At 36.8% G+C, this 25,574-nt stretch overlaps 1 protein-coding gene across 7 annotated transcripts in view; it reads right to left on the bottom strand.

The window, feature by feature from the left end:
* Nucleotides 1-25,574, bottom strand: part of CP (ceruloplasmin) — a 66,856-nt gene that overhangs the window by 13,630 nt on the left and 27,652 nt on the right. For all 7 annotated transcript variants that reach the window (XM_027875830.1, XM_027875829.1, XM_027875828.1 and 4 more), the window contains exons 10-18: nucleotides 24,276-24,426; nucleotides 22,512-22,724; nucleotides 20,692-20,902; nucleotides 17,821-17,960; nucleotides 15,851-15,979; nucleotides 13,276-13,382; nucleotides 10,429-10,645; nucleotides 9,412-9,551; nucleotides 851-1,013 (exon numbers count right to left, since the gene is read on the bottom strand). In XM_027875830.1, coding sequence (XP_027731631.1) covers nucleotides 851-1,013; nucleotides 9,412-9,551; nucleotides 10,429-10,645; nucleotides 13,276-13,382; nucleotides 15,851-15,979; nucleotides 17,821-17,960; nucleotides 20,692-20,902; nucleotides 22,512-22,724; nucleotides 24,276-24,426 — 1,471 coding nt within the window. The remainder of the gene's footprint in view (nucleotides 1-850; nucleotides 1,014-9,411; nucleotides 9,552-10,428; nucleotides 10,646-13,275; nucleotides 13,383-15,850; nucleotides 15,980-17,820; nucleotides 17,961-20,691; nucleotides 20,903-22,511; nucleotides 22,725-24,275; nucleotides 24,427-25,574) is intronic.

The raw sequence follows: 25,574 nt of genomic DNA on the forward strand, positions 1-25,574 counted from the left end.
TTATCCATTTGCATTTTTTAGAGAGTTGGTATTTATTGTTTTTTGTATACATGTGTGTGGGGAGAGAAAGGGGGAAGGTCATTCCTTATCTCCCAAGGGTTTCACAACACTGGTGCTCCGCTACTGCTAACCAGAACAGAGGAGACCAGCTAGGCCTGCTGGAGTTACTGCTTGGAGTTTGAGTCATGGTAGGGCTCTCTTGGAAGGGGTATTTGTGTGTGTATGGTTATTATTACTCTTACACTTTTTTAGAGAGAAGATTGAGAAAAGAAAAGGGATTGGTGTGGTGTTCTCACGCTATATTTAGTCCAGAGCTATGGGGTGGAGCACTCCCAGTGTGGAAATGCCTTCTACTTATGCAGATAGATTTGCCTGGAGTATTGAGAGGTTAAATGTCCAGATTCTCACAGCCAGCCTGAAGCAGGCGTAAGAACTGAATCCGAGTCTTTCTGACTGCAAGGCCAGCTTTCCAGGCAATACGTCACATACCTCTGGTGAGAGCAGCATCACCACGTAATTGTATATACATATTCCTTTCCCACTCTCATCTTTCCTTCCCACCGCCACTTAGCAGTTAATATCTGTGATTAGCAGTTAACTAAAATGGAGCTACCTTTTCCCCATAGGATCAAAATTCTAGGGAACCTCAAAGACTTATCTAGTCCAACCCACTCATTTTATAAATGATAAAACCGAGGCCAGGTTGGCTAAGTGACCAAGCATTAGATGTAATAGGATTTGAACCCAAGCCCTCTGACAGTTCTCTTAACACTATACCACAAGCTTGTACTTAACTACATCGCTGTTGCCAAAATGGCACCTAATAGCTCAACTCGTTAGTTATTATTACCTTCATTTTTAAGGACAGTGTAGGTGGTTTCCATTCCAGCATGAATGTGGTCAGCCACGTGACAGTGGAGTAGCCAAGTTCCAGGCACATTTGGACGCATTTCTATCGTTTGGAATGTACCAGGGAAGAGGTCAAAGACATCTGAGCGATAAACTCCTCCAAGCTTAATCAGAAGAAGAAAAATGAAAACACAATACAGCTTTACCTATGAGAGAATTTGGCATCCAGTAAAATTGCTGAAACCCATCTTAGTGACTAGCTGTGTGGCATTAATTTTAGCAGGCATAGTAAAAAACGGACAGATTCGAATTGGTTGGGATCTGCATTTGTAGGAGGACGTATACGCATTGATGAGATCTCAGATAATCAAGAAGCATTTTTTAAGCACCTGCTATGCGCCAGGTACTATACTAGGTGAACACAGAGAGAAACAGTTGCTGCCCTCTCAGAACTTATGTTCTGGGGTGAAACAACATGCATATAGACAAGTAACCTGAGCCATTGGAATTTCAAGGTAGTTCATCATCAAAGCCTTTGGGCACATGTATAGAAATAACTTCTAACCTGAGTATAAAGATATGCTTTCTAATGTATAGAAGGAGTAGAATATAATGATGGATAATGGAATCCGTTGCTATCTACTGTCCTCCTTTCTCTCCTTATGTTTCCTTAACCCATACCCTAAAGGGTCAGGGTGGTGCTAGTCTCATCTGAGACCACAATTTTGTTTGCCCATGCTCCTTTGCTGACTCTATGCCCTTTTAAAACATATACTGGGAGAAAGAGTGCCTGGATTGGGGCAAGGAGATAAAACAGGCAGAGAATGAGGTTCCGGAAGGGTCCCAAATGGGGTTAGTGTAGGTGGGGTCAGAGTTGGAAGCAGAGTGGTTGTAGGTGTTTCAGGGAATGGTTCAAATAAATTCAGATGGAGGTGTTGACTATTTTTTAAGATTAGGTCAGGGCTTAGAAGTGGGAGTGCGGTCAAGAAAAATAGCTGCTGAGACAGAGACCAAAGTTTTGGCTGACACAATCTGGTAGTTTTCCATTCTGGAAGCAGCTCTTGGAATGGACAGCAAGGCTACTGACAGGGCATAATTGGGAAATGATTGCTGAAATACAATCACTTCATTTATTGAAGTGTGATCTGTTATACATTTTGTTCATGCCACAGTGGCAATTGCACTCAAAGTGTGGATTATACAGAAGATGCCAATGAGCAGAATTACACAAAAATCCACTAGAAAGATAGATAGATAGATAGATAGATAGATAGATAGATAGATAGATAGATAGATGGATGGATGGATTGATAGTGTATAGTGTGTGTGTATATATATATATATGTATATAAGGTTATACATGTGTATAGTGTATATAGTTTAATATATCTATATATTATATAATAAGTGTATATATGTGTATATATATCTACATATATATATTTTTTCATATATATATAAAAGAAAATTCCAAAGCAGTTTCAGTTTGTCAATATTTGAGTCTAAAGTTTTTTTCAGGGAAAAGATACACTTAAAAACTGTATTTAAAGGGCATGACAGATTTATTGCAGGGTAGAAATGGGATTTTTATTAAAAGGCAGAACAGGAAAATTTTAGACCACCTTCAGTTTCCAAAAGAATAAGTAGAACTGGAATGTATTTACCCTTCTGTTGCCCACTACTTTTAAACAACCAACCTGAAGACACCAAGCAAGCCTTGTTATTAACCCCCTACATTGGACTCCCAGATTGCAGGTGAATCCCAAAGTGCTCCCAGAGGGAGGAAAGCTGGAGGGAGCAACTCAAAAGTAAATAAAATTTCATGTTTTCTGTAAAGGCTATGATAAATTAAGGCAAGAAAAAAAAGAATAAATGAACTTAGCCTTTGAGTGATTTGAAAGGAAATAGAGAAAAAAATTACATCTTGAGCCCTTCAGAAAATTATAGTCTCCATCAGACAATTTTTTCGGCAGTACAATTTCTATTATCTCTAATTAATATTCCTGTTAACTCTAATTAATATGGTTTTAATAAAAGCAGGAGCTTTAAATCAAGAAATTATTATACTCCAAATCAAAGCTCTTTCTAAGGCAAATCACTGTTAATTTAACAATGAGACAAATTTTATTATAAATCTAAAAGGATAATAATCTGCTTTACTATCAAAGAGTTAGTGAAAATGGTATAAAGTCATTAGGGAAGGCTATATTAATCTCTTCAAACATCAAAGAATCTATAAACGGTAGTTTAATTTATATTTAACTGAACCAATATGATGCTCACAATTACATCCCAACAATTGTAGTCTCATCATCACTTTTCAATGTGAGTTAATTTATTTTTTAAATTAAAGCACAAGCTAATTGTTAACAGTAGGCCCTGAAATTTGAGATTCAGCAGTTAATTGCCCTTGTGAAAATGGAGATTCTTAAATTGTTAACATTAGTGATTAGTAGATTGCCATATTTGATTTCATTGAATCCAAAATTAAATTAGTGTGATAAGGATTTCTGTTCATTTAAAATCATTAGAAAATTAACTTCTGTTTGATGAGAGACAAACTTAAAACTTATGATTACTTAGATGCAATGATTTAATAACCTGCAGTATTGGAAAATATCATAAACTTTGTAAAAAGCAAGCGGCAATTAGGAACTAAAACCATTCACAGTCAAGGAAAAAGTGCTTAGAAATTTCTTTACACATTTAAGTTCCAACACCAAAATGAAAGTTGCTTTTACGTGATACCATTAAACTACAAACTGAGAATAGGAAACAGTTAAAATATGAAGAAAATTATAGTCATAATAACTTCCTGTTGTGAGAGAAGGAGTAGAGACCTTTTGAGGTACCAATATCTGTGAGGCTCCTATACCAAGCAAACTCCTTTGCGAAAGAGGTGGATGAATGCTTCTCTAGAATCAAAAAGGTTACCTTTGAGAAGGTGGTAGATGGTTTCTCCTCCAGAGTCATCCTGCTTATTGAAATCTGTGAGACTCTACAGTGAGGGACCCTAAACTTTCTGAGTGAGTTGTATTTGCGTTTATTTGATTATAAAAACTGAGATTATGACCAATTCTAATTGACCAAAGAAATTGGAATGAACTATGCATTTGTAAGCCTGTAAGAATACACACATACACACACACACACACAAACACACACAAACGGGTATGTATAATAAATGTGATAATAGTGCAATCAATTATTTTGTGTAATTAAAAAAGGTTGTATTAAATTATGAAGGAAAATTCATAGCATGAAGATTAAGTCTGTAGGCAATCTTGGATGTAAGGAAGAAAGTTTAAGCAAGACATGATGAGAGAATAATAGGTAGAGAGTTAAAGGAAAACTGGATTCTGTTTGCCCTGACAGCATGAATGGAGGATTTGAAAGGAAAGTTTGGGAGTTTTGAAAAAGGAGATTTGAGAAAGGATTTTTATCCCATTGAAATTAAAAAAAACAAAAGATTTGAGGAATTTAGAGAAATGCATCTTCGACAAGTACTGTCTGTCTCCCCTCCTCAGTCAATATAAGGTTACAAAAGAAACTTCATGAAACTTTGAAGGGGTAAGTGAAAGCTTAACCAAAACGTATTAAATAACTGATTGATGGAGAAAATATTGTTCCTTTGGTCTGGTTTAGTTATGCTAAAGGCCTTTGCAAAAGAAATTTAGCAAGTAGTTTTTCCTGCCTGGGTTAAGGGGACATGTACTCTTTATCCTCCCCCTTAAGACACAGTGGTAGGGTTGTTAGGAAAATAAAAGGAATTGATTTGGTTCTTTGGGTGATTGAAAGAAATAAAGAAACAGTTATGGAGAACTGGGAGTGCCACTATGATTTCTTTTTTAATGTGAGCTAACTGAAAATAGTAGACCCTTAGGGGGAAATGAGATTTAAATATTGCCATTAGTAATTATAAATCAAGAATTAATTTTGTTGAAATTTGTGTTCTGAAACTAAAATATAATGCCATCTCATTTACAATGAGATGAAATATTTGCATCTACCTGCCAGGGTTGTTGCGAGAAGCATAAAGTTATGAAATGCTTAACCCAGCTCCTTACACAGACGATGAGCATTGCAAAGTTCAGACCTTATAGAAATTCTCCTCACCCATTTAAAGGGTACTTTAAAAAAATTAGCTAACAAATTTGCTGATGCATTTCAGAAATTAAAATCACAACAGAAAAATTGAAAGCTAAAGATTTTTAAAGTACTACAGATGGCATGGCTCTGAAGCTCTTTATATTAAGCTTCACAAACCAAGAAAAAAGCCTGGCATGCGGTAAGCACTACATAAACTATTATTGAATGTGATTACTCCATACTAGATGAAGATGTGACTGGTATAAAAATGCCATGTATTTAAAATTTAATTTCTCTTTTTTTATCTAGATTCTGTTATGAATTGAACTCTTAAAAGAACGTGACAAGAATGTTTGACAACTGTTAAATATTTAAGGGGGTATATTTTGTTTTAAGTTAGAAAATAATAATAATGATGACTCTTTCGAAGTTGGGAGAAAAGAGTAGCAAAATCCTCTTAAGAGATCCTTGTCTGTGAGGTTCTTTGGAACTTCCTACTCAGGCTGGGTTACAAGATCTTACCAACCCTTCTGACAGCATGTTATAAAACTCTGTAGTGTTGCAGTCTGAGGAACTAGGACCTCTCTCAGACAAAGTGAAAAAAAAATGCAAGTTAACTTTAAATAAAGGATGAGTTTCATTTAAGATCATTTAGAAAATCATGAAATTGTATCTGTAATAATTAGTATGTAGTGAAGCTACATGTATATATATATGCGTAAAGGTCAAGAATGCAATTATTCTTATATGAAAGATCAATAGAATGTCCTGATATTTTTTAAGACACAAGAAAAGTGACAATAACCTAGCCTGAAGCTGTAATTAGTGAAATTTTGCTTTTTGAGGAAAAGTTTCTTGGGACTTTAATTTGCTGCTATTTTAAGTCTTCATTTTAGGTATAAGTAAGACACTAGTCCATCATTCAAAAGAAATGCCACATGCTCCTACAGTCTGAGGACTTCTGTGAGAGGCTGGGCAAGTTGAGGGAATGACTGTGTGAAGGTGAAGGTTGGATTCTCTTGACTTAGTACATTTTCCAACCTATGTATATCTGATCCTGGCTGTGATACCCTGTGGCTCATGAGGAGCCTTTCCATATGACTGATTGTTGACTATGACTCATACCTGAAATCAAACAAAACTAAGGAAAAATATTGATGCTGCTCTCTTTTTGTGATCCTTCGCATAGCAAATTCCATTGATAAGGGCAGGTATATAATGATGCCTGATTTTTCATTGTAATAAACATGAGATAAACCCTATTGGTGACTTTTAACTGAATAGTGTGTAATGTATGTATATATATATATATATATACATATATACTAATTAATATTAAGTAAATTAGAAGAATATGAAACTTTTCACCTATCAGACTTATGTATAGGACAAGAATTTATGAATAAACAAGAGACAACATTCTGAGATATAAAAATTACATTAAATTAAAAAGATTTTGTACAAATAAAACCAATGTAGCCAAGATGGGAGGGAAAGCAGAAAATGGGGGTGGGGGGATTTACAGATAGTTTCTTGGTTAAAAGTCTCATATCTCAAATATGTAAAGAACTTTGTTAAATTTATAAGAATATGAGTCATTCTCTAATTGATAAATGGTCAAAGGATATTAACAGGCAGTTTTTGGATGAAGAGATCAAAACCATATGTAATCATATGAAAAAAATGCTCTAAACATTATTGATTAGAGAAATTCCAATTAAAACAACTTTGAGATATCTCACACCTATCATATTGGCTAAAATGATTGAAAGGGAAAATGACAAATGAAGGGGATGTAGAAAAATTGGGACATGTACACTGTCGGTGGAATTGTGAACTAATCCAACTATTTTGGAGAGCAATCTGACTATGTATACCTTTTCACCCAGCAATACCTCTATTAGGTCTGTTTCCCAAGGTGATCAGTGAAAAAGGAAAAGAACCTACATGTTCTAAAATATTTATATCAGCTCTCTTTGTGGTGGGAAATTGAGGGGATGCCCATCAATTGGGGGATGGCTAAACAAATTGTGGTATGTTGTTATGATGGAATACTACTGTGTGTAAGAAATGATGAGCAGGTTGATTTTTGAAAAATATGGAAAGACTTGTATCAAATAATGAAGAGTGAAATGAGCAGAACCAAGAGAATGTTGTATACAGTAACAGCAATATTGTTCGAAGAATAACTGTGAATGACTAAGCTATTCTGAGTATTGTAAGTACTCAAATCAACTACAAAGGACCTATGAAGGAAGATGCTGGCCTTCTCTAGCGTAGGGAGGTAACAGAAAGAAAGAGACAGTTCAGAACTTAAAATGTAACCAAAAAAATACAATTAAATTGAAAAAAAAGAAGAAATTAAGTGGAGCACACAATTTTGAGGAAGCAATATATGTGTGTGTGCTCTCAAATTGGCTGTCAAATACAAATGACTTTCATGGAATATACATTGGTCTAGCAGCCTATTTTCTGCTTTTAAAGGCTATTTTTCCTTTTACAAGTTTTCATTCTGAAATAAATACTGAAACATAGGAAGGGCCCAATTTATGTCAGGCCCTGATGCATTTCTTTTAGGATTGATAGATGTAAAAACAGCCAGAGACACATAGGACTTAACTTCTCTGAAGTTTCAGGTGTCAGTTCCTAATTTGATGTTCCATTGTTCACCGTCTCAACTAGTTACTGAATTGTATTAAGATCTGTTTTGTAAAGGGGTTATAGCAGGAACCTTTACGAGTGACCAGCTCCTCTTAGAAGACCTACCTTCAGAGCGACCATCAACTGAGACTTACTTCAGAATGGGACCATAAGAAGTTGTTTTCAGGGACCATATGAATGTGGTCTGAATTCACATCTGAAATTTAACTGGAGAGTAAATGGACACTGGAAGCGGGCTACTAAGGGATGATTGTGGTATTACTTGGAAGACATGTAAATTCCCATGTGCTATTTTCTGTGTGAGGCTAGCTTACTGAAGGGGACTGCCTCCAACAAATTTTTGTCAATGTGCTGACCATAGGTATAAAGGCTTTAGTCTGAAGCACTATAGCACTCTTGAATCTATTCCTATCTAGCTACCACATTATGCAGACGGAAAAAGCGTGAGAAGCTTATTGTCTTTGGCTAGGCCATTTGTAAAAGTCAACCAGCACCAGTAATAATCAAGCCTCTCTTGGCTGGCCTTGTATAAAATATTGAACCCTGTAATTATTGCTTTCCATTGCCCCATTACTAATTTAATTCTAATGGATGCTGATCAAGCCTGATCATATCAATTTTGTTTGTAGGTGGTGATACAATGGAGACATGGCTTCATAGAATCAGAGGGGAAATGTCAAATTGGAAATTGATACTCCATTTTATTTTGTATCATTTATTAATGAAGAATTTTAGTAACTCACTGGAATCAAGTAATTATGGATTAGAGTAAAATTTCATTGTATAGGCCTTAGTATAAGATAGGTTGACTCCTTAGTATTAGAGTCTGTATAGATGGGTTGACTTCTTTATAAGAGTTTAACATCCGCATTTCTCTAGGCTACAGCCTGGACTCAATTTGTCTTACCCTGGAAGGGAGGGGAGTGGGGGAAAGGAGGATGTTAATAAGATAGTCTGCCTGGTCATAACCCTAGCAAAAGACCACTGGTATAGGGGGTTGCCTTCCACTACACTTTCAAGAGGCAACTCTGTGTTTTTCCCATTGTCACGGATCCTGCAGATCCCCTCTTGTGAGTCAAGCCAATTGAAAGGCTGCCCTTTACCCTGTAAGACCACCCCTATCTCTGATATAAATTAATTACAGTCTTAGTTTTAGTTTTCATATAGACTTCAAATAGACTGTTATCTTTTCAACTGTATAGAAGGCTATTCTGACTGTCAGATGTATCCCCTGCTATTTGAGGAACTTGGGATCTCATTTTATTGGCAATGACAAGCCTTGCTAATAAATTGATCATGCTTGGAAATTTGTGCCTCAGTTTCCCATTATTGCAGATTTTTATTGTGATAGCTTTAACTTAAGTGTATATGTTTTATCCCCCCAGTAGCATCAATGAATCAATCAACACTTATCAGCACCTACTATATTCCTGGAATTATGCTAGATACTGAAGATACAAATACAAAAATGAAACTGTTCCTCCCCTCAAGGAATCTCTATTTTATCAGTAAATAAAGTTTAAGACAGGGGCTATCTTGTTAATGTGTTTTGACCACAGTAGGTATTTAATACATACTTTTTGAATAACAAATGAATGTATGGAAAGATTTCATCAGTGCTTTCCACTGGGACAGATAGTTGTAGAGTGGATTTGTTGTTACAAGAGAAGCTTCTCTATCTGTTAAAATCTCAGTATTATTTAAAAATAACCCTGGTGGTTTGGGAGACTCAAATTATCACTTCTTTTTCTGAATCTCTCAAAAGAACTGGGTTGTCCAGTTGCAGAAAATTTTAAAACAGAGGAAACATACCTTATACTCAAAGCTGTGTCCATGAAAATGCACACTATGCAGGTCAATTTCATTTCCCATGGCCAAGAGATACCAGTTGACTTCATCTCCAGTATGCATTGTCAGGCCATGTAAATTTCCAAATATTCGTCCATTAATTGCTAAAAAAAAAACAAAAAAAAAAACAAAAATAGTCCATTTAAAAAGAATTTCTTTCATCTTGTTTCTAACATCAGAAAGTATTTTGGATGTTTCATAAAAAATACAGGTGCTGAGTAAATGTGTGGAATCTTTCCAAATAACGAAGTCTTTGTACATAGTAAGTGCTTAATAAGTTAATTCATTTAGTTCAAATGAGGGCAGTTGATACTTTTGAGAGGTGGTAAGAAAGGCAAGGTCAAAAGCAAGAAATCCCTTTCTAGAAAGTAAACACAACTCTATTCTAAATTTTGTGAAAAGTGCAATGAAATCTTTTTTTTTTGTTTTTCTTTGTTTTGAATGGGTTCAAGGAAATGATTCTAAATAGAGAATATTACTGAGAATGAGATAGATAAAACTGGAAAAAGTCAGAGGCCGCTAGGTGGCGCAATGGATAGAGCACCGGCCTTGAAGTCAGAAGGACCTAAGTTCAAATCCAGCCTCAGACCAAACACTTGACACTTAACTAGCTGTGTGACCCTGGGCAAGTCACTTAACCCCAATTGCCTAAAAAAAAAAAAACTCGGAAAAGGCCTAGAAGCAATTGAGTTAACTCTCTTTATTTTACAGTTGGAGAAACTGACATAAAAATCAGTTAAATGATTTTCCAAGAGTCACAGAGCTAGCAAGTGTCTAAGGTAGGGTTTGACCCAGGTCATTCTGACCCCCAAGTCCAATGCTCTAATGGAATTCCAATCAGTGGCAAGGATAAAGGTGGATAAAGCTCACGAAGAGAGTTAAATACAAGTTACAATTTATAGGCTTTAAACTGTTCGTGTAAGAAAAGAAAAGGAAAAGAGAAAAATGTATAGATTTTTAAAATGGCATATTAGATACTACCATGCATTTTGTTGCTTTCTATAAAATCTTCATCTTCCTTATTTACTTTTTCTGGGTCAGCAGAGTAAGTCTGGATATTTTCATCTAAATACCAAGATTCATTTTCATCAAAAACTAAAAATAGGAGAGAAAACTGGAGTTTCTTTATGGCTCCAAATCCAGGTTTTTTATGTCGGCGGCAAATAATCAGAGGACCAATTAATCCACTGTAGAGATCCTGAAAACACAGACCAAGGGATAACCTTAGTGATTTTCAATCCATTTGTCACTAAACATCTTATTAAACATTTACTATGTGCTAAGCACAGAAGATGCAAAGACAATAGTTTAAAAAAAAAAATCTGTTCCCAAGAAGCTGATATCCTTACCAGGGAGATAACATGTAAATAATTATGTGCAGACAAGTTACATACAGAGTAAAGGTGGAGGTTTTGTCATCTTTGTAACATAACTACAAAATATTTAACCTTCAATAGCGGTCAGTGGTAGAATGCTAATTTGTAATGAGGAAATTGAGAAAAGTGGTGTGATTGTATATTAGATGAGGCATTGTATTATATTGTATATTAGATAGATTAGTTTTAGATTAGATAATTAGATTTAGATTAGTTCAAATGACGGTACTTGATACTTTTGAGAAGTAGTAGAAAAAAAATAGGTCAGAAGTCAAGAAATCCCTTTCTAGAAGGTAAACACAACTCTCTAAATTTTGTGAAAAGCCCAATGAAATCTTTTTTTCATTTTTTTTTTGTTTTGGATGTGTTCAAGGAAATGACAATGAGATAGATTAGATTAGATAATATAATATTGTATGTTAGTTAGGGTACCAGTCCTTTACTCAGGAAGACCTGGGTTTGAATGTTGCTTCATACATTTACTATGTGACCCTGGACAATAATAATAGTCAGCATTTATATATTGCTTTAAGATTTGCAAAAAAATTTTACAAATATTATTTCATATTATCGTGACAATGACTCTGGGAGTTTACAGATGGAAATAAACCCCGCAGTTTACAGATGAAGAAAATGAGGTGAACGGAAGTTAAGTGACTTGCCCAAGGTCACACAGCTAACAAATGTCTGAGGAGGGTTTTGAACCCAGGTCTTCCTGTCTCCAGGTCTAGCACTCTGTCCACTGTACTACCTAACAATCTCATAAGCCAAATCAATTAAACTTCCCTCTGCCTCATTTTCCTCATCTGTAAATGATGGCCTCTAAAGTCCCTACCACCGGTAAATCAGTGCTACTGTGATCCTCTTGAAATGGCATCCAGTTGGTTGTTTTACTTCTTTCCATAGGTTAGGATGATCTTCAAATAATGGTATATGGTCATGAAATCACAGCAAACATAAATTTGATTTAGGTGACCACAAATCTGAATTTGCAAAGCTAATAAGCAGCAGTTTGAAAAAGAGCTTAGCTATCCTGATCTCCTGCACCATTGTCGTGGCCTCCTGGTTCACATTTATTCACAAGAGCCCTCGTTATTAAGAGAGATGTTTGTTACTAAGATGCCTTGTTCTCGGCTGTGCATATAAGCTAAGGATGCACACTTTTTTGTTCTAAAGTATTCTCATGCCTATAGGAATTGTATTTGCTTTTATCACTAATTTATGGAGTAGAAGCATGTTGCCCAAGGTTCAATAAAAACCATAATTAAGTTTCAAGACCCTGTCCTTTCCCCACCTCATTCCCACCCCAGGTATCTTTACTTTTAGATACCAGCTCATCTGATCTCTTGTGATGGTCATGCCAGCAAACAGTAAACACTATTCATTGGTAAGTCAGCTAACTGTGGTCCCTAAAATTGTTTGAAGCTGTATTTTTGGAAAGAGAAACTGAGATTGTATGATTAATCATTACTCCGGATATTCCCTTGAGCTTAAAATTTTAACTGTATAATGTACCTTGAGCAAACACAGAATTGCTATTCTTAAAAAAATAAGTTTTATTAATTCCTTTTGAAAACCACTGGAGTCATTTCTGGGTATATCATGCACACTGCTCCTCAATCTTCCTCTTCTCATATGCACATAATCTCTGACTTCTCTCCTAAAAAGGGCAAGAGGAGAGGTTTTCCTTACTTCACACTCTCAGTTCTTCCAAGTTTTCCCATGTTTCTCCGAATTTCTCCTCTTTGTCCTTTCTTACAATACAACACTATTCTGTGTACACTCACATACCACACACTGTTCCGTTGATGAGCACCCATCTATTTGTTTCTAGTTTGTTGATGCTCCCCCACTCCCCACCCCCAAAAATGCTACTCTGACAATTTGGTTGTGAGATTTTTCTGTCCTTGGCTTCCTTTGGGGCATATTCCCAGGAGTGGGATGACTGGGTCAAAGGGCTGTAATTGTTATTTATGTAGCACAACAGAATCATCTTTGGCCTTGAAACGTTTCACTGAAAGGCTGTGATTGTTTGCATTTGCTACAGTGCTGGTCCTGTGGCATATCTTTGAGCTTGTTTACCCAAGTTCTGAAGTTTTGTACAAGTTGCTAGTACATAGTTTCCTTTGCTGCCTACTCTTTGGACTTGATGCTTATTTTAAAAGGTATCTCAAAATGTAGTTCTATGTATTTTATGCCAACTTAAAAAGAAAATTAAAAATTTGATTCATTTTTACTTTCTTATTTGTGTTGCCAGTATCAGGAATCGTCACGTGCTTAACTGTTCCTTTAATAAAATATCAAAGCAAAATGAATTGACGAGCAGCTTGTGTTCCTGGGAAGTTAGCCTAGACCTGGGGCACGGAAAAAGACTGATCTCTTTTTCCTTCAATTGTGTATCTATTTTAAGAAGATGTCAGGAAAGCAAAAATAGGATACAGATGAAACATACCTTAACTTGATCTACAGTTGAATAGTAAGCCCAGGGAATACAGGGGGAATCTTCTATTCCACTGCCAGATCTTAGAGGGATTTCCCAGGTATAAATTTGTGTCTCACCTAAGTTAAGTGAACATATGGGTACAGAGTTAGATTGGCTGTATTAGTCCAGTTTTGGGACCCTAGCCTAGAAGATTTTCTACAGTACTTTGATAACTCAGTGACTTGGTAAAGAAACATTAATCTGATTAGGTTAACTCCCCCTCCCAAAACAAGAACACTAAAAAGCCCCCTAGTACATCTCAAATGGGATATAAATCATATTGCAATTAGTTTTACCCACTATTCCTTTGGGGCAGCTAGGTGACATAACAGAGTACAAAGAATAGGTATAGATATAGGTATAGGTATAGATATAGGCGGGACAGCTAGGTGACACAGTGGATAGAGCACTGGGCCTGGAGTCAGGAAGACCTGAGTTCAAATGTAATCTCAGATACTTACTAGCTGTGTGACCCTGATCAAGTCACTTCATCCTGTTTGCCTCAGTTTCCTCATCTGTCAAATGAGCTGGAGAAGGAAATGGCAAACCACTCCAGTATCTTTGTTGAGAAAACCCCAAATAGCGTCACAAAGAGTCAGATACGACTGAAACAAATGAACAACTACCCCCTTAAGTATTCAGAATCAACTGGTTGTTACACCTACACTGTCCTGTAGAATCAGGAAGATGGCAGCCCCATTCCCTCTGGTTTGCAAAGAGATATTCTCTTACCTTGGATAATAATAACACACACTTATGTAGCCCTTTACAGATGGCAAAGCACCTTTCTCTTTGTGAGGTAAGTAGGGCAAGTATTTGAGAGATGGGGAAATTGAGGCACCGAGTGACTTGCTTAGGATCACACCAGCATCAGAATCTTGGATTTGTCCTCCTCTCCCCACTCCAGCCCCACTTCTTGACTTGAACACTAATTTCAGTAGACCTCACGGCCTCTCATAATAATTAACATTGAAGTTTTATGTCCCGTTTTGCTCACAGCAGCCTTGTGAACTAAAGGATGCAGTTATTATTCCCTCTTTGGCTTACTGTCCATCATGTCACTTTGGATAGGTCAATGCCCTGTTATGGGCTTTTGTTTCCTCAGCTATAAAATGAAGGCTTTGGAGGAGACGGCTTTTGAAGTCCCATCTGTTCCTAGAGCTCTGAACCCATGACCTTCCCTTTTCTGATGTTCAGTTTCCTCAACTATAAAATGAGAGGGGTTGGACCTTTTTGATAGGCTCTTCCAGATCTCAGTCTATCAGCCTTTGGTCCTATTAGACCTAGGTACAAAGTAGTTTAACAGAAACGGAGTTTCTTTTATTTTTTCTTCCTATGTCAAGTGGGTTTTTCCTTTCCCTGACTAGCATTCTTTTCTTCTTCTCTCATTTCCTAATTTTTATCAGCTCTCCAAAAGCTTCCTGCTCCACCGGAAATAGCCAAAGTTATCCTTCCTCCCCAGTGAGCTTCAGTTCTGCTTTCCACCTCCATGTTTCCTCCACTTGTGATCTCCAGGAGGCCTTTCCCTGTGGCCCCAGCTGCTAGTGCCATCCTTTTGGAAATAACCTTCCATGGACTCTGTATATAGTCATTACATACAGAGTGTGAGTATATGTAATGAGTAATGAGCGCATGTACTCATTATTACGTGTTGTTTAGAATGTGAACTCCCAGGTGTCCTCAATGCCTGCCACGCTCTGAGTGCTCCACGGCAGCTGCTTCAGCTGCCTTCATGGCCATTGAAACAAATTGTTCTCATCCACCCATTCCACTGGGAAAGCTTTCATGTTCTTGGGGTAGACATCCTCTTAACTCAATGACAAATCTGAGGCCTGTTGGTCACCCTCAACCTGGTTTAGCTCTTCTGCTGAGACAGTTTGTTGGTGTGTGGCTGCAGCACATGCTATAGCTTCTCAGAGCCGCAGATGAGACTCGGGTGAAGGGGGACACCCAAGGTGGATAAACAACCCTGAAAATGGCTCGGCAAGCCCTCATGCCGCAGGTGCTAGTCCTCCCCGAACACCCCACATCCTAACCTCTATCATTAGCTGCATCATCATCCTCATGCTAGCCTAGATTCCTATGTGCCATTCACTTTCCATAATCCTGTGGTAAGCTACTTAGCCTGCTTTTAGCCTCACTTTCCTCATCTGTAAATGGGGATAATAATAATAATAACTCTTGCTCAGAGCTGTTGTGAGGATTGGAGATAACACAAGTAAAGTGCTTTCTAAAACTGAAAGTGCTATGTGGATGCTGATTACTATTACAATAATCCCCATTTCACTAATCCTTCAATCCAGATTCATTAAAGATGTGTTCCCCCTCCTCTTTCCTAAAAGGTCTGCTATCATCCAACCATCAACTCCCCTCAAGTTTCATTTATAAAGGAAGTTCTAAGGAATTTCTAATATTATTGTATCATGTTATAAAGATAATAATTATATTATTATAATGTTATATATCATAATTACTTTGTATATTTCATTATATTATTATAATTCTCATATTTATATTATAAAATGAATTTTCCCCAAATGATTACCTGGTTTTGTTGGAACTACCACAGAATTAGAAGTTTTTACCCCATGGGCATGTATTGAATAAGGTCTTGATGCCATATTTTTAAAGACAATTTTAACTTTGCCACCAACATATCCAAAAAGTTGTGGACCTAGTGGGAGGAAAAAGAAAGACAAATTATTGAGGAAATTAAAAGGCACAGAATACATTGAAATGGTCATAGTGGTAAAATACCGTACACTTTCTTTGATGTGTAGGGCATGAATTCTTCCTACTTGAGATTAGACAATTTAGAACTGAAACAGAATTAGCACTTGCCAGAAAATAGCTTTGTCCAGAGATGGAGATTCTAATTGACTTCTTCTGATTCAAAGTTCTGGAAGACTTTCTCAAGACCTGGACCTCTGCAGGTATATGATCTGATTATAGACCATTTCTTTGTTGGCTCATATCAGAAGCCCCCAGCTCAAATTAGAAGCCTCCCAAGAATCACTCTCCAGTTCCCTGTCTCTCCTCTTTGCTCTGAGCCTACTTCCCCAGAGCTTAAGTGAAATGTGGGGGACACCAGAAATCTCTTTCTGCCTTGGCCCCTCTTCTCTCCTGGGAGAAATTTGTGTGGTACCTTTAATCATTTTTTGCTTGAAGCTTTAGTATATTAAAAAAAATAAGTCAAGGATAACTGAGCCCACAGGAAACCCAAGAAGCAAGAAATAGGTAATGGATATTGCTGTCTTCCATGGTCAACACCTCCCCTCCATTGACTAATTTTCAAGAGACCCAAAGACTTGGATTCTCCCTGTGTTTGCAGAGTCCCTTCAGCAATCCCCCCAAATCCAAAGATAACTTCTCACTGCCTGCCTTAGTGATATACATTTTGTTTCATCTTTCTATATTGAATTAATGTCCCAATTATCCATACATACATTTCTTCTTGGCGATCTGTATATTTCTTCTGAGAGTCAGCTTTGGGTCTTTGAAAAATAGTTAATAAATAGATAGGCCCTTCTAGTGTTTCAAGAGATGGGGTTTTGGTGGGATGAGGAGTTGAGACTGGAGGGTGAGAATAGATGTTAATCATGGCTAGCATTTGGGTAGGTTGGAAAAGCACTTTATATTTGTTATTTCATTTGATTCTCAAAACAACACTGTAAGGTAGATGGTTCTATTATTATCCCTGTCTTACAGATGAGGAAACTGAGGCTAAGTGATTTGTCCAGGGTCACAAAGCTAGTAAATGGGTAAAGTGGGATATGAGCCAAGGTCTTCCTGATTTCGGTCTAGTGCTCCATGCATTGTTTCACCTAGCTCCCTAAGTAACAAACCTAACTTAGTTGTTAAGAATCAAATTGAAATAGTGACACTAGAAACCATGCCATCAGTCTCAGTTCTATCAGTCTGGAGTGAGAGAATTGTAATAGTGTAATGATAAATGGGAGTCAGCTAGATGGCTCAGTGGAGAGACAACTGGACCTGGAGTCAAGAAGACCTGCGTTCAAATCCAGCCTCAGATACTTACTTAGCTGTAAGTCACTTACCCTGTTTGTCTTAATATACTAAAGAAAGAAATGGCAAACCACTTCAGTATCTTTGCCAAGAAAACCCCACGGAGAATATTGGTGTGCTATGGTCCAGAGGGTCACAAAGAATTGGACTTAAACGAACACTACCATGATAAATGCAATATTTCTGAATGATGTAGAAAACAGCATTTTATTTTACTTGAGGATTTTTTTTTTGCTGGTTTGGGATTAGTTCATGTTTGTTTTTTTTTAAGGAAACTACATGAACTTAATTGTAGACTTTTTTTTACCTTTAATGAATAATTTCTGATATATGGGGACAAAAATAAGTGAACAAGTACACATTCTTAACTATTTCTATGGGTCATTAAGCAATGAGAAACATTCTATTTCTTAGAATTGCTTATGGGCCCATTTTTTAAAATTAAAACTCATGATTTAAACTCTCAGGTTCAGTATCATGGTACAGTACCTAGAACTCCCAAATGTTCCTCCTCTTCTTTTCTCTCTGTTGGAGTACTGAATGTGCTATCAGTGTATTGACGGTACACAGCTTTCTTGTATTTTGAACCTATGAAGAGTTCTCCTTTATCTAAAAATGCATTGGAAACACTTTAAAAAAAAAAGAAAGAAAAATTTAGGATTAGATACCACATTGATTTTTTTTTTTTAAAAGAAGGAAAACTTTGAGTTGTACCAGGTTGGGTAAGGAATATAGGAACCGAGTCTTATCTGAATTTTGTATCTCCCCTAATGCCTACCTAGCACAGAGCAAGTACTTGATAAATATTTGTCAACCAAGTATTAATCATCAGCATAACCCTGTCCTAGAAAAAGAAGCAAGAGTAACCCCTTTAAAAGCAATATGGTAGATGAGAGGATGGCTTAACCAATCATCGAAATATTTCACAAATGAAAGAAACTGCAACTCATTTTACATTTTCTGCATGTAGTTCCAAGAATGTTACTCAAGTGTCTTCTAAACATGTCCTCTGATCTTCAAAAGTCTTCAACAACTCTAAATCTCCTTCCCAATGAAAGATTTTTGCCTTAGCCTTTGTCTATTATTTGGCTCATGTTTACCCAAGCATTTGTTCATCTGTTCATTCATTCATTTAAAGATAATAAATAATACAAGACTTCCACTGTCAAGGAAGTAGGATCAAGGAGAATAAAGACATGTACACAGACATATAAAATATGAAGTAGAATTGATAAGCTAATAAGGAGAGTATAAATGAGACCATATGAGGGAGAAATGCTTTCTGCCAGAGAGGGATGCTTGTACATGCTGTCCCTCTTGCCTAAAATAACTTTTCATCCTCATTCTACTAAATTACAGTAACAAAGGCTTGTTTTGAGGATCAAATGATAAGATTTTTGTGAATGTGCTTTATGGAATGTAGTGGTGTCAGTAATCAATAGATTACACAAAAGACAACCTATCGGTATTAGAATACAACATTTCAATAGCTTCTCCAATCTGTGAAAGTTTTGCTGACTAATGTACACCTTAAGTATTTATTAGCATTTATATATAATTAATTGTCTATGTTTATATGGCTACTTCTGTTAGATTGGAAGTTTCTAAAGGGGGACCCTAGTCTTTAGTGTTCTTAAATACCTTGAATGCTATATACTTTGTATATCCTATACAAGGAGGAATCGTTAAGATACTATTAGGATCAGGTGTGTCAATTGCTGCAAAAAAAATTTTGACACTTGAAACTTAAAAAGACTTAATTATTTCTGCTTCATACTTCATGACTTTTTCTATGTCTTTGTTATGAATGTTCCTTAGCATTCTAAAGGCTTTTCAAATAATGAATGAAATAAAACCTGTGATTCTACCTATAAGGTTGGGATGAGTTAAATAATGCAAAAGCTTAATTAACAAACTGGATGACAAACTCAAGATCCAAAAAGGACTTGATAGGCTAGAGTACAAGGCTAAATCTAATAAGATGACTTCCAGTAGGGGTAAATGTCAAGTCTTGTAAGTTGATAAAAAAAAAAATCAAATCCATAAGCACAAGTTGAGGGCAGAGTGTCATGGTTAGATGGGAATTTGTCTAAAAATGACCTTGGGGTTTTAATGGACTTAGAGTTCAATGTGAATCAGAAAGGTGATGTAGTCAAATAACAACAATGACAACAGTAACAACTAATGTAATCTTTGGCTGTATTAAGACAGATTCTTAGATCTTAAGATTCTTAATACGAACAAAGAGGTATTAATAGATTCCAGGAATTAGGAAGGGATGGTCTTGCCCTAGCTGTCAATGTCAGATCTCATTTGGAAGATTGAGTGTAAGAAGAACATTTATAGGCCAGACAATGTCCAGAGGAGGACAACTAGGATGAAATGGACTTGAGTCCATGTCATATGACAATTGGTTGAAGGAAGTGGGGATATTTAGCCTAGAAGATTTGGACCCAAACAAATCAACTTTCTTCAAATATTTGATAGGTTGTCATGTGGAAGGTCATATGTGCTCTGTTTGACTTCAGAGGGCAGAACTAGGGACAATGGGTAGAAGTTGAAAAAAGGCAAATTTAGACTTGATGTGAGGGAAAAACTTCTTAACTGTTAGAGTTTTGCAAAAGTAGAATGGCTGTCACAAGAGACAATGGAAACCTTCCCCATCCTGGAGGTTTTCAGGCAGAAGTTGGATACCCACTTGTTAATTATGTTACAGTGGACACTCCTTTGGGGTATGGTTGGACTAGGGAACATTGTGGTACTTTACAACTCACATTCAGTGATTTTTGTGATTCTTCATCTAGCACAGTTTTTTGCGCAAGTATAAAATGTTTGGCTATTGAAAAAAAAACTTGAGTTTTCAGAGTTCTCTCAAAGAAAAGCATTGTGTTCATTTAAAAAAATGTGAAATCATTTGGTTTTCTTAAGAAAAAACAATGCAGTGATATTGGTATGGGGAAAGGAGTAATTTTCACCTCTCGAGAGAGTGGGTACTAAAATGTTATTGACTAAAACTAGAATTAAATGAGAGATCTGGAAGGTGGAATGTGGAGGAAACGAATGTGGGAGAAACTCACTTGTTTTTAATAACAGATTTGGCTGAAGGCAAGATTCTTGAGCCAAAACAAATGGCTTTGTTGGTCTCTAGTTGAGACACAAGATTTCAGAGCAGATAAAATGGAAACTTGCCTGATAGAAAGTGGGAAAGGACATAGACCTCAAAGTACAAGAGCAAGTAAGTTCATGGAAATTTAAATCAAAACAATGCTGCACTTCCTTAAAATATTCTCTCCCAAGCAACTAAAAGAATAACAATTCTACTCCACAGGAGATCAAACTAGTCTGGAGTTGCCAAATTACTTGTGCTGTTCTTGTAAATTATGCAGTCCTTCTTCCCAGTGCCTGCTTGGGGAATAATCCCATTCCATCTCCTTAGCAGCAATGTAGTAGACTTTCTCGTGTAGGTAGAGCGTGGTGTCAGCTGGAGACTTCTCACACTGTCTCACTTGATATTTCTGTTTCATGCCTCCTGTGTAGTGGTCTGTTGTTAGGCACTCAACATCAAAAAGTCCTGGGGGAGCAAATAGCAACAACAATAATTTCACATGGTGAAACCCACATTCGTAGCAAGCAACATATGATAAAGAATGGATGACTTAGAATCATACCTAGTCAATAGGTCATGCTTTTAATTTTTATTTAAATTCTCTTTTGTCCATTTATAGTTTGGGGGGTGGTGTTCTTTCGAAGGAAGGTAAAGGACACTGAATGAGATGTGGAAGGTTGGAGTTAAGGCAAGGTCTCATTTCTTTCAGATGCCAGGTTTGTGATTCTATTACAATGAGAATGGCTGTTTCTAGAATGAGAAAATCAGCTGATAGACATTAAAATAGTAGAGCAATGAGCTCAGTGTGACCTCAACGCAGGATAAGCATAGAGTGAGTGCCCTGGATCTTGTGCTATAAGGTATGCCTTATATTTTGGAAAGTTGTGACTTTGGAGTTCTGATGAGAGTCTCAATCAACCAACTAATACACAAGTATTTATGAAATAAACACCTATTATGTGTCAGGATTTGTCCTAAGCTAAGAAATACAAAGCCAGAAGTGAACCTTCAAGGAGCTTACACTCTAACATATAAAAGAATATTTGAAATATATACAGAGACAGCTAGGTGGCACAGTGGATAGAGTACCAGTCCTGGAGTCAGGAGGATCTGAGTTCAAATCCAGCCTCACATACATAACACTTACTAGCTGGGTGACCCTGGGCAAGTCACTTAACTCCATTGCCTAGCCAAAAAAAAAATAAAATAAAATACATGCAACATGAATACAAGATAGTTGGAGAGAAAGGGCATGAATAGTTGGGGAGAAGCAGGAAAGATTTTGTACAGTAGGTGTTGATTTGAATTTGAAGGAAACCAGAGATCCCAAGAAATGGAGGTAAGAAGGAAAAACATTCCTGGGACGTGAACCATTTAATGCAAAGACAAGGAGGTGGGAGACAGAGTGCTGTGCGCAGAAACATCAGGTAAGCCAGTGTGTCTGAATCATAGAGTACATGGAGGGGAATAATGTGTAAGAAGTTGTGAAAGGTAGGAAGGGGATAAGTTGTACAGAACTTTAAATATCAGAAAGTTTATACTTGATCCTCGAAGTAATAGTTATCTTGTAGCAACCCTCTAATAGCCTGGAAGAGTCTGAAAGGGGATGGAAGGATGAGGTTGTTATCTTAAAAATGTGTCACAAACACCATATGAAATAAAAGGACCAGTGTTTCCACCTTTGCAATGGGTATCACAGTCATCACCGATCCATCCACCAGATGTATGCACTTTCAGTGTCCAGGGACTGGTTAGAGTGTAGGACAGAATGAAGCTTGGGAGACCCAAAGCAAGGGAGTTATACTGAGGTAGTTCCACTTTCTCTAGAATCACACTCAGGCTTCTGGGGAAAAGAAGGTGCTCACCACTCAAGGTTTCTGGGCATAGCTCATAACCAAGCTTAGGGGAATTCATTAGAATAAAAATTATAAATAAATAAATTTTATATAATATAAATATATATATAATATATAATATTATAATAATATATAATATAATGTATAATATATGTAATATAATATAATACAAACAAAAATTATAAAGAAGGGAAATAATCATAGGTCGGACTACTCACCTGCAGAGTCAGGTGTCATCAGGAGCGTAAGAGACGTCTGAGGGAAAAGGTTTGCTGTGTCCTTCCGTTCTCCTTTAGAGAGGAATGTGTTTCCTGTGAAGTATATCCCATGTATATCAGCCTCATTTCCAGCACTGAATAAATGCCATGAGACTGTATCTCCTAGGCACATGTCAAGTCCAGGCTGATTCCAGTACATGAATCCATTCATAGCTGCAAAAAGATTGTGATAATGAAAAGTTGGTCCCAAACTGCCCACTGGAGTGCTCTTTCCCAGGCATGGTATTCTAATATCCCAGTCTCAGCTCATATTTATGATAGGATTCCCTCTTTCTCATTTCTGCAATGGGAGGAGTGTTTCCGGGGAAAGATCCGAGATGGTGGTCCCATCTGTGTATTTCCCAGACAGCCCCAGGAGCTAGATATAGATGCAGAGTAGCCTGAGGTACACGTGTATACATAGAGCTGCGGAAGACATCAGTGACATTCTGCCATAGTGTTCTCTGGCTACCTCACTTCTTCCTACATCTCCTAATGGCTGTGTCTTCTGGGTACAGGGCATCCATGCTTCCAAGTCACTTTTCTGAAGCATTAGAAATTCATTACTCGCTCAGATTGCCCAGGAAAAATGCTTTCTTACATCTCTATAGAATTTAGAGCTGGAAATGAGCTTACAGACAATCCAGTCCAACCACTTCAACTGATGTATGATGAAACTGAGGCCCAGAAAAGTTAGGTGAATTGTATAAATCTTTTGTTTTTGAGCTAGTTGGGGTTAAGTGACTTGTCCAGGGTCATACAGCTAGTAAGTCTCTGAGGCCAGATTTGAACTCAGGTCCTCTTGACTTCAGGGCCAGTGCTCTATCCACTGAGCCACCTAGCAATCCCCACAAGCCCTAAAAGTAGCTAGTAGCAAAGTCAGGATTTTAACCTAGATCCTTAAGTAACAAATTGAGCATTCTAATAAATGATCATACCCTTCCAATTGTAAGGTCAAGCTGAGTATTTTGGAGATAGTGTTATAATAATTCATAATACTCAAGCTATAAAGACCCGATACTAGAACATAACTCTTTAAATCTACCATTTAAGAGCATTATTAAAATATATACACTACCTTCCCCTCCTCCTATTTGGTGTGATGATTTTTCTCATAATACCCAACAAAGGACAGTCCCTACCAAAATGTAATTTCATTGAGAATGTGGTCTGTACCTTTCTACATGTTGCAATTTTTAGTTAGCCTTTTGTGCATACTTCACATTTCTGTTACTTTTCACGGACAATCAATAGCATTATTTTTATGGCCCATTTTTCTGCCTAGATTGAAATGATAAGAAAACAAAATGACTGGCATCTCAGGTAGAGAGACAGCATAGCATAGCCACCATCGTTCCTGACTTGGAGTCAGGAAGACCTAGGATTAAGTCCCACCTCAGAAATGTACTATTTATGTGACTATAGGTAAATCACTTCATTCTGAATCTCAATTTTCTCTTCTATGCAACTGAGAAAATAACTCTTATATTTACCTCACGTGCATATTGTGAGGATCAAGTGAAAAATGCATGTATAATGCTTTGCAGATTTATTATTATTAAATACTAAATTGAGTACCAAAGAGTGTTACTCTCAGGCTATTTTAAATCAATACAATTTTGTTTCAAATTAAACTAACGGGAAAAGCTGTAGATAATCTTGTCCAATAAAACGTATGTATTCTGTGTTGGTATTCAATGGTCCACCTGTTAATTTGGCACTCACAGTGCATCTTATTGGATTCTTGAAAATCAGCATCTTCTTTATCCACCCGGTCAGGTTCTTTTGTAAACATTTTGATATTTTCATCCAAGTACAGGCTTTCATTCTCATCAAATACTAAGGGGAACAGATAGAACTCCTTATCTACACCTATCTGTGAAACAAAAGATCAAGAGGAAACAACAGATGAATCCAGAGCAGATGTCCTCAGATAATTACATTTGTGTTGAGACAAGAAGCAGGATGAGCATGTTCTTTTTCAGGGTGTCCTAGAGCTTTTTACAAACTGAAGCTCAAGAGTGATGGAGGACTCCTTTAGCCACTAAAGCAAGACTTCTTAACCTGGGATCCATGGATCCTCAAGGGGCCCATGAATAGATTTCAGGGGTCGATGAACTTGAATGAGAAAAAAATTATGTCTTTAATTTCTCTAAACTTTAACTTAATTTTGTATTTCCTTCAATTATGAATATAGGCAACAAATATAATTTTGAGAAGGCAGCTATAGGCTTGTCAAAGGGGTCAATGACTCCCCAAAAAGTTAAGAAACCCTGCACTAGAGTTTCTCATTTAGAGTAGATTTAAGGTCTGGAGACCCAGAATTAGCTTTCCCTATTAGACCAAGCTGGAAGCGCTTTCTCCCTCTTTGAATTTCTCATAATGCTTTTGTAGTTGTTTCTAATTTACATTATAGTTATTTGAATCAATGTATTTCCTCTTCTACTCTTTTGCAGGCTTTCTTTGAGGAGTGGGATTGAGAATGGGAGATTGGAAAGAGTGCTGACTGGAGTCAAAAGACTTCCCTTAAAATTCCGAGAACATTATACACTATAACAGTGACATTGTGCAATGATCCACCATGACTGACTTAGTTAGTTCTTCTCATTAATACAAGGGTCCAAGACAATTCCAAAGGATTCATGATGGAAAATACTATCCACACATCCAAAGAAAGAACTGATGGACTCTGAATGCAGATTGAAGCATACTATTTTCACTTTTTTGGGGGTAGTTTTTTTCTCTTTTGTAAACTGTATTTTTTTTTTTGCAAACTATTTCTTCTTTCACAACATGACTAACACGGAAATGGATTTTTTTAAAATTTTTTAAAAATTAATTAATTTATTTTTAGTTTTCACCATTCACTTCCACAAGATTTTGAGTTCCAAATTTTCTACCCATCTTGTCCCTCCTCCCACCCCAAGATGGCATACATTTTGAATACCCATTCTCCTAATCTGCCCTCTCCTCTATCTCTCCTCCCCTTCTTTTATCTCCTTCCCCTTCAATTTTTCTGTAGGG

This window comes from Vombatus ursinus, unplaced genomic scaffold (genome assembly GCF_900497805.2).
Source record: "Vombatus ursinus unplaced genomic scaffold, bare-nosed wombat genome assembly UNPS02014810.1, whole genome shotgun sequence".
In the NCBI taxonomy this organism is placed as follows: domain Eukaryota; kingdom Metazoa; phylum Chordata; class Mammalia; order Diprotodontia; family Vombatidae; genus Vombatus; species Vombatus ursinus.